We start from the raw sequence: 22,872 nt of genomic DNA, 5'->3' as shown, positions 1-22,872 counted from the left end.
GTGAAACAGGCTTAAGGCCGTCATGGAACTCTGCAACATTTGGAAAAGCAAGTGCAGAACACGGAAACAAGAGCGAATGGAAAAACAACATAAGCATACAAAAAATGTAATATGAGCAGAAATTGTCTGAGAGCAGAAAAAAAAGAAATATAAGCAAGGAAAACATGATTTTGTGAGCAAGTTTACAATTTAGCATTCAGATTTAAATTGTGTGCAATACTATTTTAAATGTTTAAATTTTGATTCATGCTTATTTTGTTATTAATTTTAATTTATGCTTCTTATTTTTTAATCCATGACCATAGTTTGCATTCCGAAAACATTGCTTTTATTTTTAAATCTTGTGCAATATATTTTTACTTGTATTTTTTAATTTTGTTTTCATGCTTGTTATTTCTTTATCTGTGAGTGCAGTACTTTAGGCAGGATTCTGATCCCATAGTGTTGCGCTTAAAAATTATATTGATTTATTATATAGTGAAAAGTTACAAGTAATCATTTGTGCATTTATGGTATCTTTAATATCTCAGATATGCTAAAGCAAAAAGGGAGCCAGTGATAAAAATCACAAGTTTTCAAAATGATTAGCAACAAAAGGCATAGTAATGCACTTGAAAGACCTATAAACCAAATTAGCAACAACAGAAACACCATAAACTAAGTGTAGTGCACCACTTGTGTGATTATATTGAATAGCTCAGATCACTTTGAGTTTATTACCCTCCTTAGCCTCAGTCTTAGAAGACATTCTCACTGTTGACTGAGACTTAAGTGAGACTGAGACATAAATCCATGCATTTATGCCCTCAAGGTTAGATTATTGTAATGCTTTATTGGGTGGTTGTTCTGCATGCTTAGTAAACAAACTACATCTAGTCCAAAATGTAGCAGCAAGAGTTCTTACTAAAACCAGGAAGTATGACCATATTAGCCCGGTCCTGTCAACACTGCACTGGCTCCAAATCAAACATCGTATAGATTTTAAAATATTGCTTATTACCTATAAAGCCCTGAGTGGTTTAGCACCTCAGTATTTGAGTGAGCTCCTTATACATTATAATCTTCTATGTCCGCTACGTTCTTAAAACTCATTTTATAATATCTAGAATATTAAAATCAACTGCGGGCGGCAGATCCTTTTCCTATTTGGCGCCTAAACTCTGGAATAACCTACCTAACATTGTTTGGAAGGCAGACACACTCTTGCAGTTTAAATCTAGATTAAAGACCCATCTCTTTAACCTGGCTTACACATTAAATACTTTTATACTTTCATGCTTTTAATATCCAAATCCGTTAAAGGATTTTTAGGCTGCATTAATTAGGTAAACTGTAACCGGGAACACTTCCCATAACACCCGATGTACTTGCTACATCATTAGAAGAATGACATCTACGCTAATATTAGTCTGTTTCTCTCTTATTCCGAGGTCACTGTAGCCACCAGATCCAGTCTGTATTCAGATCAGAGGGTCACTGCAGTCATCCAGATCCAGTACGTATCCAGAGCAGATGGTGGATTGGCATCTATAAAGGACCTCTACATCCCTGAAAGACAGCTGAGACCAGGACAACTAGAGCCCCAGATACAGGTCCCCTGTAAAGACCTTGTCTCAGGGGACCACCAGGACAAGACCACAGGAAACAGATGATTCTTCTGCACAATCTGACTTTGCTGCAGCATGGAATTAAACTGCTGGATTCATCTGGTCAGAGGGAAACCGGCCCCCCAACTGAGCTTGGTTTCTCCCAAGGTTTTTTTTCTCCATTCTGTCACCGATTGAGTTTTGGTTCCTTGTTGCTGTCACCTTGTTTAGTTGGGGTCACTTCATCTACAGCGGTATCGTTGACTTGATTTCAAATAAATGCACAGACACTATTTAACTGAACACAGATGACATCACTGAGTTCAATGATGAACTGCCTTTAATGTAATTTTGCAAATAAAATTGACAAACAGTAAGTCTTTGAGAAGGGGTTTATCAAGCTAGGTGGTGCATTAGAAAAGAAGCTCATCTCCTGTTTCCAAAATGCATCACAAACTGCTTGAAAAAGCTGTAAACTAATTCCACATTGCACAAGGTGCAAACAACATTACGCCTGTTTCACACCAATGTTTAAGTTTTTTTCAAGTGTGTAGGTGTCAAGGTACAGACAGCAAATAATTAAATGTAAAATAGCAGTGGATAGTCTTGAATGTAAAAATTATACAATTAAACCTACATTTATTCAGACACCTTTAACATTTCTCACATTATTACAGTTTTGCTATATATATCAAAAATTATATCTGGTGTCTGAATAATTTTTGGTTTGACTGTTAAAACTACAAAGTAATTCAGTCAAGAGCAGTGAGTGATTTTCATTTTCTTGGATTAACATTACAGCAGCCAGTCGCTAAATTAGGCTCGGTCACTTTAAGAGATGATGAACACATCCAATATAATACACATCCAATTTTTTCCCTCAACTGTTTACTTTCACTTAAGAAATAACTGATGTTTTTTTCGAGCATAATTTCCAAGGTGGATATTTTGAAATATTTTGTATGTATTTGTCGGCACAAGAGCAAAAATAAGCAAATTCGCCTTTCTCTTTGCAGAAGAGAGCTCGGTTCAGTGTCGCTGTCCATGATACGTGGCTCTCTCTCTCTCCGCACCGAACACAGCACGCGCCGCGAGTAACCAGCTACTCTGTTCAACTTTTCCGCGTCTTGTTTTTGGATGCTTTAATGTTTAAATCGACAAGAGTTGTAATACGTGAAAAGGAAACGCTTTTCTGACGATGCGCAGCAGTGGCCCGTCAACTGTCCTGTGCATCTTTTCAGGCTGGCCTCAGCCAGTCGGTTATATAAAATATCAAGGTGAAAGTCATCATAGCGCACCTTGACCCAGCTCCCAACCCAACTTTGAGAATAGATTAACGGCGATATATATATATTTTTTATCGCCCGATAAGAGTCTCGTGTTAACGCAATTCAGGGATTGCTTATTTATTTTACACAGAAAATATGTCAACAAACCATTTTCTAATAATATCTGTTGTGTTACCTTTACAAGCTTGTTGTTCACCTTGTTGTCGCTCAGATCTTCCTAAAAAAGTAGACCCTTTACAGATTCGATAGATGTATTGCTCTCATCTGTACGATTAAAACTGAAAGTGTAATTTAAGTTCTTTTCGGGGTTATCAGGAGAAAATGACTCATAACGCGTATCCGCATTAATCGACTCCAGAAGGTTAAGTGGGTGGTTCTTGGCCAAAACAATTTGCAGACAAGATGTGTAACAGACTTTTTGGAATAGAACGATGCTCAAAAGTCTGGCAGTGTGAGACTGCACACACTTTCATTCAGGTGTGAGCAGTCATCTTGTGTCTTTTGAAGTAAATGGAACAAGAATTACACACACTGCAATCCGAACTGCTTTTCTTGCTGCTCTTGAAGATTCCTTTCACATTAAACTTCTGACTAACCTCAGGGGACAGTAAGTTTCATCCTGAAGCAATCCATGTTCTTGCCCAGATATGGGAAAGCTTTAAATGATACCATATAGTCCCCCTAGCTGCTACTAAAAACAAACATGATATACAGAAATTTCTCTAATTTCTTCTGGATGCAGTTGTTGCATGATTTATAGGCATGTCATTTAATAATATATCAACATCACATTTTGAGATGCAATACTGTTGTTGTGAATACTCAGGAAATTCCTGATGGTGTAACATATCTGCTATCCAAACTGATGGAATGGAAATGTTGATCACAGCTGAAGCAGAACAAGGTTTTCAAAGCTCTCTAGTCTGATTAAGTTCTCTGTTTGTTTTTTTAAACCTTAAATAGTTAACCCCCCCCCCAAAAAAAAAAAACTCTACATGGTTAGTGTTAGAAGCAGTATATATTTCTGCGTGGGTGAGGGATTTTTAAATATCCGAGACAGAATTTGCATCATGGACAGGCGGGTGATCAGCAGGGATGTGTTCTAATGAATAAACATACATTTTCAGATAATTATTAGACATTTTTGACTGTTCTCTTTTCTGCTCCATGATTATAATTACATGGGATTGTAATAGCAATTAGTTAGTGACGACTCTGATGTCCAGGGAATTCAGTGAACGCCAAACTGCTTTTTGACAGTTGTCTACCAAGGTGCAAAAACAAGAATTACCCAATAGAATTGTTCTGAATGATAGACAGAGAGAGAGAGAGAGAGAGAGAGAGAGAGAGATGAACACACAGGAAATGGCAGCCCTAGTTTGACTTGTGTTTCTGCATTAACTGAATTCTCATCATGCAGGCAGCCAGCTGTGTCCTGATCTGTCTTTGCTGAGACAAAGACAAAGACTGCATCAGAGAGAGAGGACGACATAAAAAAACCCTTAAATAACCTCAAGAATTAAGCAGCAAAAACAAAAGCAGCCATTCATTGTCTGTCTAAAGCCAAAATGGAGGGCATATAAATGGAGTGTGTGTGTGTGCGCGTGTTTGTTTGAGTGTGTATGCTCTGTCTTCCGATGAGAACGCCACATCATGAAGTCTATTTTGTTTAAATGGTCTTTCGGTTCAAATTGCTTTAATTGCAAATTACATAATATTTTTTATTAATTTACAGTATACACATCCTTAAAGACACTGCAAAAATAGTGTAGTCTATGGATGTTATTCATTATCTGTGAATCAATCTTGATAGTGTACTTTTAAAAGACATTCAACAGATATAAACATTTCATATTAGTTGTCTTCTGGGAAAACAAATAAAAAAATACAGCATTACATTTGTATATATGTATGTATGTACAGTATGTATGCATGTATCTGGGACCCTGGACCACAAAACCATAAGTCATAAGGGTGGATTTTTAGAAACTGAGATTTATACATCATCTGAAAGCTGAATAAATAAGCTTTCCTTTGATTTATGATGTGTTAGTATACAATATTTGGCAGAGATACAACTTGAATCTGGAATCTGAGGGTGCAAAAAATACAATAAAATAAAATAAAACACTAAATATTTGAAAATTTAGTTTACAGTATATATTTACAGTAGGAAATTTACAAAATATAATTTTGACCCATACAATGTATTTTTGGCTATTGCTACAGGTACATATATATCCCAGCGACTTAAGACTAGTTTTGTGGTACAGGGTCACATCTATTAGTTTTTGTAAAATTATTTTGATATACCCCAGCTAGACTGATGAAACTAATGCAAATTCAAATGTATCAACGCATAAAATAAAACTTATGAAATCGTATTAGATTTATGCTTAAATAATAGGTTGAGACAAATAAAAGCAATTCTATACATAGTATCTGAAAATCTTATTATCTGATGTAATTTCCTTGATTAGCTAATTAATCTTTTTTCATGGATCTTTATATTTATGAATGACCAGTTTCTCTTTCTTTACTTTTATGTGTGTGTGTGTGTGTGTGTGTGTGCTCTTGTTTTTTTTGTGACATATCAGGACACAACTCTGTATAATGACATGGGTATAACACAGGTATTACAAGGAGAGGGTGACTTATGAGGACATAACCCATGTCCCCATTTTTCAAAACGCTTATAAACCATATAGAATGATTTTTTTATTTTTTATTTTTTCTCGAGAAAGTAAAAATGCACAAAGTTTCCTGTGAGGGTTAGGGTTAGGTGTAGGGTTGGTGAAGAGCGATAGAATATACAGTTTCTACAGTATAAAAACCATTATGCCTAAGGAATGTCCCCACTGTTTTTTTTGACAAAAAAAAACATTTGTGTGTGTGTGTGTGTGTGTGTGTGTGTGTGTTTGTAGTGGGTCTGTCTCATGACAGTGTCTTTTTCATTTTCAACTCTGGCAGAGCTCAACATCCCATCCTAGAGGACAGAGAACGTCTTCAAACAGGGAAGTGAAAAAGAAAGAGAGAAAAGTGCCGTTTTCTTCCCTATTCTCTGTTGCTTCAGGGAAATCCAGTTAAATAACACAGCTGAGCAGTTAAAGCCCCATTTTTTTTTAACCGCACCACAAAGACTTTCCTTGCTCAGAACAAGGTTTTTAGTTTTGCATGTCACAGTCATTTTATACAATTTTTCTAATTTTTCTATTATATGTTTAGTTTGTTTCACAAAGGCTTTTATTATTTTATTGTTTAATCTTTCTGCATTGCCATATCCCAGTTTAATGTGCAGAGTCACTTGTAAGGACACAAGAACAACATTTTGAAGCAAATTACTCTAAAAAAAATCAATAAAAAAACTGAGCAAAGTTTAGCACCACAGTGTTAACTATATTTGGAAAACTCAAACTATGAATGAATACTTATACTATAGTTGCCTACAGTATAAGTAAAAAAAAAATCACGAGTCTGCCTGTCCATTCAGACCTGCTAGACAATGGTAAATCCACTTGGCTTGCTGTCCTCGAAGAAAGCTTGAATCTGAAGCTCTGACGAGAGCCGTGGGAATGGAGCGAGGCCGGTGGAGTGATTGGGATATGAGTGACACCTGATATAAGAGAGGAGCGATGACAGTGAAGGACGAGAGAGGACCAGGCCTGGATTTTATTTTGTGTTTGGTTTTTTGTTTGTGTGTGGCAGTCATCCGTGAGGGGCTGTCGCACTGTTTTGTGTTTATTTTATTATTAAAGCTTGTCCGCTGTTTCCCGCCTCCTTCTTCCCGATGATTATGATGTTTTATGTTACAAATATATATATATTACATGAAATGGTAACACTTTAGAATACTGTTTCTTACTTACTACATAACTAATAAGGAATTATTAAAGAACTAACAGGTGATTATTCATTAACACTTAACTCACTATTGTTAACTACTATGAAAGATGTGTTAATTAATCAGTATGTAATATAATTTTATTATTATGTTAAGTAACAGTTAGCTAATCAATAACTAATGTATTCTGTCATACCTACTGAACAACTACTATTAATTATCTACTAGTTAAGGTTCAAGAAAAATAACTATGAAGTAACTACTAATGAACAGTTTTACACAATTACATTAAATTGTGACCCTTTCATATAAATGTTATTAGCAATAGTAGTAGTAGTATGAAAATACAATCTTAATAAATGCAATACATTAAACAGAGGTTTTGCCTAAGTAGTAAATTTTTTTGTGAGTGTGTTTTGTAAGAAATCAGCTTCCAATAGGAACTCCACCATGACTCCAGTGCCTTGCGATAACTTACCTTAGTTTTTATATTTTATATACAGTACTGTATGTGTGCCTCCTCAGCAAATACAACATTATCATGTGTATGTGTGTGTGTATATATATATATATATATATAAGTAATCATAAACTTTGTAAAATACTCACATCTTTTTATTTCAGATGAGAACATTTCTAAATACAGGATATTTTATTCCATTTTAACATACTGCCCACATTTTAAATAATTTAACACACATTTCATAAAAGTTAAACATTTACAAGCAAACAAAATACATATTTAATTTCCATTATAGGCTTATAACTGGGCTGTAACAAAGTTGCTACTGTAGTAGTACTTTGTACTTGTCCTTTTACTCAAGTAATTTTGAAAATGAATAGGCCTACTTATAATTTTACTGGAGTAATATTTTATTGGGGTATCTGTACTTTTACTCAAGTACTCGATATGTGGGACAGATCCTGATTATTATAGTGATTATTTGCGTATAACTGTTCAGTAGTAATTTCATAGTTATTTTTCTTGAACCTTAACTAGTAGATAATTAATAGTAGTTCTTCAGGAGGTATCACAGAATATATTAGTTACTGATTAGCTAACTGTTTTTAATTAATCATAAATTATATTAAATACTGATTAATTAACACATCTTTCTTAGTAGTTAACAGTAGCGAGTTAAGTGTTAATGAATGCTAGGAAGACCTGTTAGTTCTTCAATAATTCCTTATTAGTTATGTAGTAAGTAAGAAACAGTATTCTAAAGTGTTACCAGTAAAACAAACATGTTTGTAATTTTTTATATTCATAATATATATAAAAAAGCATGTATATAAAATTATAAGCATGTTTGTTTTACATTATGATCTTTAACCACTGCCGTTCTACTTTAATTTCTTTCTCTTTTTTTGTCTTCTTTAAACTGCTATTTCAGTTTGTAATGATAACCTAATGATATGCAATGTGCACTTCCCTAATCCCACTGAAACCATGTCAGCACATGACTTGATATCCAGTTGCATCCTGACACAAGATACATCTACAATGATTTCTCACCGACTGTTCTGAAGATTTTGAGTGTGTCTACAGGGCATTATAAGTTATGAGGAGTGGCTCATTAAGTCAAAGTGTGAAAGGACATGTTTAAAAACTTTTAACTTTTAGAAGGAATGCAATGCCCCCGGTGCAAAAAAAAAAAAAAAAAAATAACAATAAATAAAATGTCCACAAGACACCCAGATCAAGGCAACCTGGAAACACTTATCCAAAAAAAACTTTTCCCCCAAAAAATATGCATTGATAATGTTATCTATTTGGCTGAAAGAAGTCAGAATCCACAGACACAGATGGAGGAAGAAGGACAGGGACAGAGGGATAGAATTTCATTAGGTCTGGATTGTGTGAGTGTGTGAGAGTGGTGATGACCTGACAGAATCAGATTTAGTGATGCACACACTATCTCCTCATGTCACTCCCATCTGCACTGGGGATAGAAGTGCTTGGGGGTGTGGGGGGTAGGTTGGGGGAACTCTCTGAGCTACATAAATGGAGTCAAGCTCAATTACTAGTGTCATTTGCACCTCAATTACAAACTCATGCCCTTATAAACACCTGGACACACTGACATACCAACACATTCACATAAACAATATGCAAATATAAAAATATATACCAAGAACTGAATGGCCAGTAAAGTTAATTTGCACATTTTTTTTTTGCAGCAAAAGCAGCAATTTTCTCAGTATTCGGTTTCCAAAACCTCTTTCATATATCAGAAACACATCAAAACAGGTGGATGAAGGGAGAAACTTACCATGGCCACCTCGCAAGGGAGCAGGGGAACGGTAGATGGCAATTGGAGGTGCTTGATGCTGAGCTCCTGCCGGGTGATGGTGGTGCTGGGTCTCAGAATGTGAGAATGTGGACGATGAGAGCATGACAGTGTTATCAGGGCTTGAGCCCCATGCAGTGCCAAACATATATCCTACGGCCAGAGGAAGCATGCGAGCAAGCCACAGGGAGTATTGGGTCTCAAAGTGGGGGCGCATGGTTATCGCCCCCTCCACGCTGCAGGAGTGAAGAGCTTTCGGCAGGTGGAATGGAAAGAGAAACAGATGAGCAGGACCTGATGTCCATTAAGACCCCATAGTAGGGAATGCACGCACTTTCTTTGATGACAATCCAAATAAAAATCCTAGGACAAGACTCTTTTGCCACTGGGGAAGAAGCACATATAGTATACACACATATAGTTATTCCTCAGTTCCAGAAGATGTTACTTATCAGCTGGTCCTCTGAGATGTAGAATGAGAGCACCGTGTATCCCCAATTGACCCAGTTCACCTCTGGAGGAGAAAAAGCGAGGCAGGGAGTCAACGTGTGGTGACCAGCAACCTGCACCACTGCTTTGGAGCATCTGTCTCGTGACCACACTCCGATTGGTGCTGCCCTTCTTCTCCCAAACTGAGGCAAAGAGGTGCTATCTGACTCGCTACAATGCTGTGTTTGCTCACACGGCTAATGAAGCAAAAGTCATGAATGAGATACGAGTCCCCTGTCCAACACTCACTGAGTAAGAAACAGATACAGAACGGAGACACTCCAGCAGAGAGGATAGAGACTAAAGCTGGTAGAGAGGAGAGAGAAAGGAGAGAAGGGGGATGGATGGGGGAGGCTTGACTCAGGTGAAACTAAGCAGAGACGATGGGATGGATGTGGAAGAGGAGGCGGGAGTTGCTCAGATGTGGGCCAGCCCTATGCAAATCGCTCCACAGCACTGAGCAAATCAGGAGGGCTGGCTGCCTCTGCAGAGGAGTGAGCTGCCTTCAAGTCACGAGAAAGAGAGAACACAGAGGGAGCTGCAACAGACAGCGGGAAGAAGCCAGAGAGCGAGAAGATTGTGAGAGAAAGCGATAGAATTCAAGAAAAGTGAGAGAACCCGGGAGAAAGCGAGAGATGCCTTTCAGGCAGCGATAGAATCACATTTCTTGCAGTAGGTTGGTGATAAGGATGTAATCTAAGCTGAAATATCTGCTCCATCTTATGGATGGGGCTGAAAACCCACAGTGATGGTGAGAGATTCATAATATGTATAATGTTTCCCCGATACTGAGCTTATACAAACAAACGGATACAGAATATTTGTCCAATGCAAACAAATGTTGTGGCTTCATTGGACAATGTTGCTTTTTCATGGCAGCTAGGAATGATCATATTTATGATTTGAGAACAATAGAACACTACATGAAGCTGTAATTTATTGTGGGAAACTACTGGTTTTCTTTATGTCTGTCTTTGGGAGAGTGTCAACCATTTGTGGAAGCTACTTGTTATCCATCATACGTTTTCTGAATGTGGATTGTACAATTCACTTTGCATGCAGTTTGTGAAATGTTGTTGAAGAATAGATGTACAATTTCTCCAAAATACAACTCAGATGGTTTAAGAGCTGGCACGATTGTATAGCCAGTTTACACTACATTTTATCACATAATTCTTTGAGACTACAATGATCAAAAAGAGGTAAAGATACAAAGATAAAGCATCAGTTCTACAACTAAAGTGCATATTTTGCTTTTATTGCAGTACTTTGAAAAATGCTGTGCAAGTCAGTCAGGGAAAAATAGACAAAAAAAAAAAAACACTTGAATGCACAGTACATCATAAGTATTACTTCCTAGTTGATAAGCATCAACTTCCCGAGGGATTCTGATTTAACTGTCAGTCATAACTTTTCATTAAAAATGTAAACATGACAGTGCACTCATCCTTGGATATTATTTCATACTTAAGGATCTTTTATGGAATTGGAATTACACCAGACAGAGACTAATAATTTATGTATTTTGCTAAACATCCCAAATAAATTTGCTGTTATTTATAGGAACAGAGTTTCTCAGTGATTGCCCCAAGACATATTACAACTTGAGAAATAATATCTTATTAATACAAGAGCTCATATTTTCCAATGCACCAAAGCACAACCCAAACATTTCAAAAGAAACTTAACCATTTCTCATACAATTCTGATATAAATCTGCCAGTAATAATGTCATTTTTGTTTGTTTTTCAATATCAACTAATTTTAAAAAGCTTTGTGTTGATTATGATTTGAACATGATGTGTAGAACTCAGATTTTCTTCCATTCCATTAATTTAATAGGAGAAATACACCCCACAATTATTTAAAACAATCTTTCAATGGGAAAATATTTGAATGTTGATTTCACCAAAATGAATTGTCTGAAACTGCCTAAAACAAAAAAGGGTCTAACTCATCATTTCACTCTGTCATGTCACTCTTTTTCGTGTATATGTTTCTGCAGGAAAGTAATGGGAGTTACCAGATCAGGGTGTTTTTACACATTGATACCTGATTGGCTGACATCATAGTGATGTTAGGTTTAAAGGTGGGGTTTGGTAAGGGAGATCATTTTGATTGCATGATTTAGAAATACCCATCAGTTTGAAAACATCCCCAAGGTGATAAACGCCTACTTTTGCTCTGCAAAGTCCTAAGTCTCCTATTTCTGGTGTGTGTGTTGTGTAGATAAGTCTTATTTACTCATTGTGCTCATTTAACACGAGTAACAGAACTGGAGAGGACATTAACGCAGCTGCAGAGAATCCAGATGAGGTCACGGTGACCCATCCTTTGAAAACAAGAACCCGTTTACAACAACAAAAAATCAAGTGCATCTTCAACCTAATCCCATCTCAATTATCGTTCTTGTTTTGTTAATGCAAAATTTTGCCAAAGCTCTACACATCATCCTTGGCATATTTTTGGCTTGCGAGCCGACAGACCTCTCAGTATAACATTGATTAATTTATGTTACTTAAACTAATTTGTTCACAATTATCATTAATTGGAAAGTCTTTGGTCTGTCAAACTCTGGTTCTAAAATAAATCTGAGACCAAATTCCATGAAACACCTGCAAACATTTTCAAGTATTCACTAATTGATTAAAAACATCTGAAGCACATAATTACTCACTGCCCAACCCTTTAAATGATCCTCATGCTCCTTTTTCATAATTCATTTTCATCAGTCTGGTAATGAGAAACTCAATTTATTCACAGGAGGGAAGGATGTGGTCTGCCTTAATTAGACTGATACTGCAGGTATGTTTCAAACCTGTTTCACCCTTAGCACTGGTACAGTCCAACAAAACATTTTCACATGATAGTTCTCTATGATCTCTCACTTATGCTGTCCTCTTTTCTCTTATCCTAATATCACTTCTGTCTCCTCTTCTCATGTTTCTCTGCTCATTTTCTATTCACCTCCCCTCTTGACTCTTTTCTGCTCCTAATATTTTCTCTCCACTCATCTCCTCGCTCATCTCCTCACCTCAGATGGATCATTAGGGTTTTTTTTGGGAACAAATAAAAACTCTGTCCTGCTCATCTAAATAAATTCATAAATTGAAAAATAAATACATAAATATTTGTCATGATCATTGTCATGTTTCAGCTCACTATCTTGCCTGAATCCAATATGCCTGAATGCACCTTAACAACAAAGTGGGTGAAAAGACTCATTCAAACCACAAATAAACATCAAATAAACTATTCAAATGTTTCTAAAATCACCTGAGATGCTGATCAATGACCTAGAATAGCTTGCAAATAGGCATGCAATTTATCTTTGAGCTGTTCACATCATTGTTCACTTAAATATTTAAAAAGTACATTTACACAACAAACAGGTTTAATTATTGCTATCATCATAGTTTGGCACATCACATTTCTATAGCATTATCAAAAACAAAACAAAAAACACACTCATTATAAAGAGGTTTGCAGACCTATGCTGATGAATGAGGAGCAACATATTGCTTCATTTAATTTGCCTCAAGGGGTGAAAAAAAATAAAATAAAAAAAAAAAAATTTATTCTCTCTGTAAACAATAGTATAGACAGAAGCAATGTTAACCTCACTTGAAGAGTTCTTTTATGTTGGCTTCAAGGCAACCATCTGCAATATCACAAGTGCTGTACAATCACAAACATATCACTTTATCATCAAAACACATTTTATATCCACACTGCTAATCCTTACTGTGGCGGCTCACAGCATTTCAGCTTTAATAACACCCAGCCCTTTAACTGGAAAAATGACAGCTGCAGAAAGAGAAAAGTAAAGAGAGAAAGTACATGGCAGAGGCAAGGGGTGTTGATGAAAAAGCTCTATATATAAGTTACCGAAAACAATCGCATAAGAATCAGTTTGCTGATATGATAGAATTGGACACGCTTACAAAAAGATGAAAGTGAATATGACATAATTCATACAGTATTCATGTTTCTGTGTATGTGTGAATATGTCAGGATTTGGTTGCACTTTATTTTACAGTACGTGTACTAACATGTACTTATAGTGTACTTACAGTGTATTTATCTAAGAAAGTTCTGGTAATACAAGGTAACTACATGGGGTAGGGTTAGGTTTAGGGGTAGGTTCAGGGTTAGTACCTAGTTATTGTAATTACTATAATAAGTACATAGTATGTACATGGGGAACAGGACTGTAAAATAAAATGCTAACCAGGATTTTTTTTTTTTTTTTTTCAAATAAACATTGAGATCAAAGTTGACATGTATTGATTAAATCAGATAATATAATTAATAAATTTTGGAACATTCTGGAAAGTTGTATGTTTCTACAACTGTTTTAAACAATTGATAAAGATTTAATATGATTTGATACACAATATGTTTCTTAGTCTCACTCTCTTCTGGAGCTGGTCCGTTGTTAATATATTCTTTATCATTTGCTCAGATTTGCATTTATTTTATGCACAGTAAAAGTTGTTTTGGTAAATGTCAACAACTGAATATTTTCTCTCAACTTCCACATTCTTGTAATCAGCAATTTTATATGGAGTCATCTTATTTAAGGTTGTCAATGATTGTTCTGGTATAACTTAGTTCATCAAGTTCAATAACTTGGTTCATCAAGTTCAGAGTTCTGTAAACCAAAGGAAATGAAGGGAACAGAATAACATTTAAAATGCATTTGTCATGTAATTTTTGTTTGTTTATTTGTTTGACCTTGTTTTTGTTGTGCTTTATACAATAGAGATTCAGATTTCAAAGTATCTTCGGAATATACAGAATCAATGATGTAAACTCCAAAAAAAAAAAAAAAAAAAAAGGCAAATACAAATTCTGCTATACAGCAGCTATAACAAAATATTTATTTCATTACTCAGCTCAAGTTAGTTCAGTGTTGGTTTGTATCCAAATATAAATACAGAAACAGATCATTCTGATACAAAGAAAAATATGGATAAAAATATTGGGCGAGTAAATCATACTGAAAAATTAAATATATAAGAAGCTAAACTTACATCAGTTTTATATTAAAGCAGCAGTATTAATTTATTTTCACTGGAACAAAATGCATTATGAATTAAATTATGAAAAGTGCACAACTCACCTCTGTGTGTGAATTAGAGCTTTGACCATCTCATAATGTTCAGTACCATGGACAGCAACCACCACTCTTGTGTTTACTGGTAGTAATTTGCAGGCTGCAGTTTTACTGTAATCTCTTGTTGTGTCTGTAAAAGACTAATCTAATGTTGTGTGGGGTGTGAAGGAGTGAGGCCACTGTCTGATACCACAGCTTGGCTAACAGAATTAAACAAATTATTTATAAAAGAAAATCTGACAGAAGCAATTGAAAGAGGAATGTTTGTTTGAAGGATTAAAATGACATCACAGACATCACTTATGGATGAAAGGTTGCAATCCCACCTTTCAAAAAAAAAAAAAAAAAAAAGATAAAGTACAACAGAAGAAACAGAAGTGGACAACATAAAAGTGTGAAAACATGACCATCTGCTTGCATGCACAAGTAGAGTTTACACATCTGGGTCCTTCGTTTCTAGTAAGAACTTATTTTATATGTCATTAGCTAGAGGTTAGTGGTCAATACTATTATATGTGACTTACCAATGAATAACGGTATTTTTCACTCTTCATTTTGCACTAATAATTTTATGCAAAAGGAAAATGTATGTTAAAATGCTCTCAACCCTCATTAAATCAATACTGTTTTTTTTTGTTTTTTTCTTAATTGACAAAATACATTTTCTTAAAGGTAAAGGTTGTATGACCTGACAATAGAGGGCGCACTACCACAACAATCGCGTGGTTTGATGATGCTAAGAAGGAGCGTGAAATGATTGGATTTGGTGTCTTCTACCAAACCATTGATGGCCATCAATCAGACGGAAAGATAAATCATGAATTTAACGGATGAGGTAAAGTTTAATAAATGTTGTGTTTGATGTCATAATTTTATTATATTTAATTAGACCCGAGTAATGGAAGGTTTCCAACTAAATTTTAGTCATGGATGTTGGAATATTTTTCCAATTTGAACATTCAAACACAATTGGGCATACATAGCAAATGCGAGTTCAACGATTTGCGCGAGTAGATTACAAACAAAGTGAATGCAAAGACGCAATCAGACGTGTCCTTGCGTGGGTCTAGAGGCGCAATGCCCCGCGTTTGGCATGTGTGCCCCATAATACTAATCTTGTTGATCATTATAATAGCATACATTTTCTGTAAAGATATGAATTAAAACATCTCACATTTCGAGTAAAACGCAAGCGAGATCGGCATTTCTTTCTAGTTGAAGTTTGTCGCGAAGCTCTCTCCATCTAGAAAATGCAACACCGATATTGATCCTCGATCTTTCTCTCCTCTTGTCCCAAACTCTTCTTGGGTCATTTGGTTGGCCAGTACGCTTATGTTTATGGGACAGTGTTGTTTTTGGCAGCCCTTTTAGTTTTAGTCTTAGTCTTAGTCTTTTGGACGAAAATGCTTTTTAGTTTTAGTCACATTTTAGTCACTTATAAACTTGATAGTTTTAGTCAAGTTTTAGTCGACGAAAACACAAAAAGGTTTTAGTCCAGTTTTAGTCGACGAAAACGCAAAAAGGTTTAAGTCTAGTTTTAGTCAATTTTAGTAAAAAAACAAACAAAAAGTAGTCATTAAAAAATTAATTTAGATTAAAAAGTATTGGAAATGGACTTAGGTTTGACAGGTTGCAACGAGTGTTGCAATTCATAAAACAACAGCTAACCTTAAAAGCTTTGCATAATAAACTAGACTTTCTCATTGATGGAGATGCAGTGCTGCCAAGCTGTACTTCATGTTCGCATTGGGCAGAAACCTGTTATCCACATATTTCAAGTTATTTTTCCATGAATTGATGCTCTTCTAAAATTAAAACTTCACCAGTAATCACAGTTATAAAGGAATGGTTTAAAGTTTAAACAGCAAAAAACTTTGAGCTACTACAACATTACACACAGATAAAGTGGTAACAGTGGAATCACTGTTTTACTCCAAAAAAGCCAGGAATAAAAACATTATTACTTTGGCAATTGTGGCTTTATTTGAGAAATTGCTAAAGTGCAATGAACAACTTGCACAAAATATAAGCTATTGAGGAACACATACTTATGCTCTACAACTTGTGCTTCAACTTGTCTGCCAGTGCAACAACAAGATGCATATTATTTGTAAACACAAACACCATACAACCCTGTCTAATAAAAGTGACACAAATATTCAGGGATGCAAACACATGTATGGTCAAAAAGGAGAGAGTTATAGAAGCCCTCACCCCGCAGCAAATATCACAATTTTATATTTATATATGGATGTCAAGAGCTAAGAAGTGTATGTATTTATATAGACTACACTACACACAAATAATATACAATTAAATTATGCTCACAATACATAAATGTATTGTGTAGGCTAGGTATAAAAATATAGGCTTTTAATAATCTTTCAGTGCGCAAAACCATGATAATATGAAACGCTTCAAAACAGAGCGCACAAAGCGCGTATGCACATCGCAGGTGCAGAATGATGTGCTCAAAGCAACATGGAGTCACAGTGTGCTGCGCTGCTGAAGTGCGCATTTAAAAGTATGTGCATCCCCGCATCGATCTGCAGGCTGCAGCCAGGTGCTTCTCCAAAACAGGCAGAAATTATATGCATTGTGAATGTCAGACTTATAATCATTTTCGTTTCGTCTCGTCTCGTCAACGAATACTCGAAAACATCTCGTCATGTTTTAGTCACATTAGAGCCATTTTTAGTTAGTCATCGTCGCGTTATCGTCATAAAAAAAAGGTGCGCCGACGAAATCATTTCGTTGTCGTCATCGTTGACGAAAACAACATTGTTATGGGAGCTGTCCTTGTCGACAAAACCAGCGGCAGATGGTAAACAGTAATAATGTTCCATAAATAAGCTCTTTCACACATACAGACTTTTCTGGAAAATTACAGGTAAATTGCAGTAAATTGATCATGTTTGAACAGGATCTTTTAAAAAACACAGGTAAATTTGTTCCGGCAATTTACCGGTATGAGAAGTTGTAACATTACCAGTAAATTGATGGAATTCTACTGTGTGTGAACGCAGAAGGAAAATTACCATTATGAGCACGTACGAGTTCAGAAAGCGGTGACATAGGATGTCTACTCCGGGCCAATCAAAACAATCATAAAGCACTGTTTATGAAAATAAAATAAATGTCATCCAAATGGAGCGACAGTGAAAGCTCTTATCCTTATCCGGGCGTATAAAGAAATTTGTCATCATCTGAGAGGAACTGTTAGTGATGCAGTAATGTATGATAAAATAACAAACTCTTAACTGTCTCCAAGAGCAATACATTCACAGGAGTCAGATCATCAATAAACTGAAAACATTATATCTTAAATATCTAAAAAATAAACGACCATCACAAGCGGCCATTACAGAGAGAGAGCTGATCAGCCTATGTTTGATCAGCCTTCTCAAATCATCACGAATTGTCTCAAAGAAAATCTAAAGCTATAAAACAGTTCAAGTATGTAACGATTTTTAACGTTAAACCCAGATAAATGTATGCTATGTACAATATTTTGTGTGGAGAGTGCAAGATAAAGCATGCTTTTTGGGAGATAGAGGTGCCAGTGCGGTCATAAAATAAAATATAGAAAACAAACATGCTTTCTGCAGTCTTGTCCTGAACAGGAGCGCTTACAAAAATGAACCGAAACTCAGCGAATACATGCCTCACAGACATGATAAATATATCTATAGAAAGCTTTAGTTTACTACTAGTTAAAAAAAAAAAATATATATATATATATATATATATATATATATATATATATATATATATATATATATATATATATATATTTATATGCTTTTAAAAAATATATTGTTTTAAATATGAATCTAACAAAATCTTAATTAAACTTTACTTTAAAACAAGAAAAATTTTTGCTAATTGGTAAAATACTCCAATTCATAACATGCTATGTTAATATCTTATTATATTAACTGCTTCTTGAAGTCGTTATCTTGGTTTAAGAAAATACTGTATTGCATAACATTATATGGAAAACAAGACAAAATATGCTTTTTTTGCAGCCTATGCTTTTTTTGTTGGCATGCTTCAGCATTAGATTACAGGCCCTAGGGACTGGGGACTAGGCTGATGGTGAGATTTTTTTTTTAATTGATAAGGAAATGTTCATCTTCATTAAAGTGTTTTAAAATTTACATTTCAGTTTTTGCTGAATATTTCCCTGAGATCAAAATAGAACATCGCCCTGCTTATTTATATATAATCCCAAAATTATTTTACATTACAAAGAAAGACATAATTTTCTGAATCTCCATCTGGCATATTGATATGAATGTTCCTCAGATAACTAAAGCCTGCCTGTATCAAATCCTACTCAAAATAGAGCCTTTTATCATCACCCACATTAATTTAGTCAGACTCCAATCAGCACCTGAGACAGCTGTGCATCTTGCAGAACCCCCGTGCTAGGATTTGTCTCTCCTTTTCTAACCCCCATGTCTAGAGGTTTCCATTTCTAACATAAGCAGTGATGCAGTCTTCCCAGACTCCTGCTGTTAACACCTCTTGCTTAATCATAGTACTGTGATTTATGGGTTGTGATTGTTCTCAAGGTTGAAAGTTTCTGGTACCTCATTTGCACTAGGTCCCTGAAATGGAGCTCCACAGGTGAATGGGAAAGAGAGTTGCTGATGAGGCAAGGAAATAACCACAGGCTGTGTTTGGTCTCGATAGTCATTGCCTTTGTTTAAACCTTTAATTGAGCTTTCTGAATAAATCATTGTGCAATGATTACGGCACAGCTGACCTGCTTTCACCCTTGACGAACAATCATAGAGTCATCAGCATGCAAGATGCTAAAATACCAGTAAATATGCATGCGTGTGCATTGCTTTATTTGAGGTCAAGCATTTCTGGTAACTGGTATACAATGAGTTGTTTCAGCTGGCAATATACAGTTACACTGGTGATATACAATGTTACATCAAGTAACACTGTGAATAATCAAAAATCTTTGCAAGTTTGATTTTTTTTCCCTATTGTTAAGAAGTGGAAGGTATTTGGTACAAACATAGACCCTCCCTGGATCAGGATGTCACTCCAAACTGGATGAAAGAGCCAGGAGGACTTGTCAGTGTGCATATGACAACAGTATCACAAATGTGGTTTGTATGGGAGGCTTACAAGAGACAAAGTGACCAAAGAAAAACTGACCACACAGCAAAACTGAGCACACAGTGGTTGAAGGAGAAAAAGGCTAATGCCCTTGCATGGCCTAGTCAGTGCCCAGACTTAAACCTTACTGAAAATCTGTAGAATGACTTTAAGACTGCAGTCCACAAACTTTAACTCAAATGTAACTGAACTTTAGCAGTTTTGCAAATGTACAAAGTTAGTAGAGACAAATCTCAACAGACTAAAGGCTGTAATTAAAGCATAATGTGGTTCAAAAATAAAAATAAATAAATAAATACTGACACAAGGCACAAGGGGATGATCCTTTTTTTCAACTACTTTTATTTTTTTTATTTTTTTTGCCTGCCATGATGATGTTATATCTTTCACTTGGATGTTATAAGTTGCATTGAGTAAATACAGCTGGATAAAACTAAAACTGGGTCTGTCTTCATTTTAGGATGCCAAGCAACAAAATGTGATTATTTTAAAGGGATGTGATTCTTTTCTATACCGACTATTAATCTATGTACAATTTAAATACCATTAAAATTAAATTACAGTTGAAAATGCATGAACATAAATTTTTTACTAATGTTTATTTTGAGTTGAAAATATATATTTTTAATATATATATATATATATATATATATATATATATATATATATATATATATATATATATATATATATATATATATATATATATATATATATATACTAAACTCAAGTCGCCCCAACGCAAGATATGCTAATGATCAAAATAGTCTCAGATTCAGTACGTCACATTTTACCACAGCTAATTTTTAGATTTTTTTAATAATGTGGTGATAGAATGGCATTACAGAGCCCTAATCCCAAAGTTGCAGAGAAGGATCTGCCTGAGAATGGACAAAGAAATACGAGCCAAAGCTTGGATATGGTGATTGCCCACATTTACATCCCTGCTGCACGCAAGTTTGGACCTGGGTCAAGCCTGACTGGCACTTTACTGGAAAAAATATTACCGCTCTTTAGACTGTACATTGCTCAACGTTAGATCTTAGTGTTTGTCCAGACTATGCCTGTTGATGTGCCAGTTTTAGAAAAGAGTATCACCTTTATTTTTAAAATGATTCTTCGGAAGCAGAAAAGATGCAAAACAATTAGGACAACCAACCACCTTCAGAAATGGCATGGGGCAATAATATAGGTATAAAAGATAAAGGTGTCCAACACCATTTTCACACTTTGTAGATTGACCTAGCAAAATTAATTCTGGAAGGACTGGTTGAACTGCTCTGCGACGGATCCCAGATTCATGACAATAACTTATCCAGCTAAGACCCCCTTGTGTTGCTATATTAAACATCAGTGAATAATGCTATCAGGGAGGAACTGGTTTCAAATATACTGTACCAGTTGAGTGGGGCAGATGCCATTTTAAATAGATGGAGCTCTTCATGGAATAGATGTAGCTCTTTAGCTCCATCCTCATTCTCATGGGATATTACGCCATAATGTTGGTACAGAAGTGCAAATTGAAAAGGCACACTTCTCTCTCCTCAATTCACATGTTTCTTTTTACTACTTCAACCAGACATGATTTTACTATTTAGAGATGAGAACTATTTCTGATAATTAATCTCTGGGAATGGTAAGTGCAGAGTGAATCAGACTGATTAGTCCTCAGACTCATTATGAGTGCATTAACAAAAACAAAACAAAATGTCTTCTGTTCCAGAAAAAAAAAAAAAAAAAAAAATGTTCTTAGCCCTTTTAAAATTTTAAAGTTAGAAAAATAAGCGATGATTTTAACAGAGCACAAGGTCACATTGCTTAATGATGTTGCATGCCGTAAATTACTAATTTTATGTGTTGTATGTGTAAAGTAACTCATTATTATATAACATTATTATATAACATTATTATTTTGAAATGAATTGAATGTAATGGGGTCTGTTGTTTGAAGGAGATTCTGAATGGCACCTTAAGATTGTCATCATCTGACAGCAGTTTCAACTGCTCCGTATTAGCATTGCTTACCTGTGCAATCTCAGTGTAAGAGCCAATTTTACGTTTCGATAATTTGTATGGTATTGTTTCTTGGAATGTTGATTTTAAGCATAAAAACTGAATATATAATATCTGTATCTTTCTTTCTGAGGTAGTTCTGTTTTTTCCTGTGTTTATTTTATATATATATATATATATATAATTTCTGTTCTGTTTCTTTACGCCCACTTGGGCGGAAGATTGAACTGGGTAGTTGTTTGTGTATAGGAAATAAGGGAGAAACAGTTTTCTTACCGTTTTCGTCTGTCATTAAAAAATAACTCTTGTTTAAACGTTCAAGGTAACAGCAGTTAAAGGTTTAACAGGTGAAACCATAGGAAAGGCTACAGGAGCCATCAGGATTTTGTATAATTTTGTAATTTTGTGTTTGGATTAAACTTGCGCTTTTTTGATTGACTTCTTGTGACGAGTAAGAAGCTTTTTTCCTGTTCCAGTGAAGTTAACATAGGACTTTGCACCTACACTCAGTCTGGAACAGTAGCTGGTTGGCGGGAGGTGTGAAATGCCACTGACATTTTGCATGAAGATGCCTCATGCATATGGAAAGAAGAGTAATTATGGGTTTTTTTATTGACCCACGTGGGCAATGCTTTCAGCCTCTCTCTTTTGGTTAGGGAAAAGGAAGGTGACAGCTAGAATGGGCTAATGCAAATATTAAACAGATCTCCACGGTCTACTCACAAAAAAAACAAACAAACAAAAAAACATTCTCCTACCCACCCTCTTTTGTGTCAGGTGGCTTACATCATGCATTTGTTGCCTTTGAAAGTCATTCCTCAACCCTGAAAGTCCTACAGAATAATCACATCTTACAAAAGACCCACCAGAAATAGAGATGAAATGTACAAAGTGTACATTTTGTGATATGTGGTTGATGGCGACGATGAAGGGTCATTGTGGGGCACATTAATCACAGAACACCATCTTCATCCAGGCTGCCTGCATACTCCTAAACTATTGCTGGACAAGGGGGAATAAAGAGTGGTCAATAATTTAACAGAGTTTTTAAAAAGAAGTGAAGATACTTCAAGGGCTGAGTGCATTTCCTGGTGGTGCCCATCCA

At 35.4% G+C, this 22,872-nt stretch overlaps 1 protein-coding gene across 13 annotated transcripts in view; it reads right to left on the bottom strand.

Moving 5' to 3' along the window:
• The window catches only part of LOC113098628 (neurexin-3b-beta), a 257,272-nt gene that overhangs the window by 173,611 nt on the left and 60,789 nt on the right, over positions 1-22,872 (bottom strand). For 3 of the 13 annotated variants that reach the window (XM_026263660.1, XM_026263661.1, XM_026263663.1), the window contains exon 1: positions 8,990-10,400. The exons of the other annotated variants lie outside the window; for them this stretch is intronic. In XM_026263660.1, the coding sequence (XP_026119445.1) occupies positions 8,990-9,224 (235 nt within the window). In that variant the 5' untranslated portion in view covers positions 9,225-10,400. Of the gene's footprint in view, positions 1-8,989; positions 10,401-22,872 lie in introns of those variants that run through there. 13 annotated transcript variants of the gene reach the window in all.

This window comes from Carassius auratus, unplaced genomic scaffold (genome assembly GCF_003368295.1).
Source record: "Carassius auratus strain Wakin unplaced genomic scaffold, ASM336829v1 scaf_tig00216591, whole genome shotgun sequence".
NCBI lineage: Eukaryota > Metazoa > Chordata > Actinopteri > Cypriniformes > Cyprinidae > Carassius > Carassius auratus.
The sequence above is the reverse complement of the archived record's forward strand: the minus strand, read 5'-3'. Positions and strand labels throughout refer to the sequence as shown.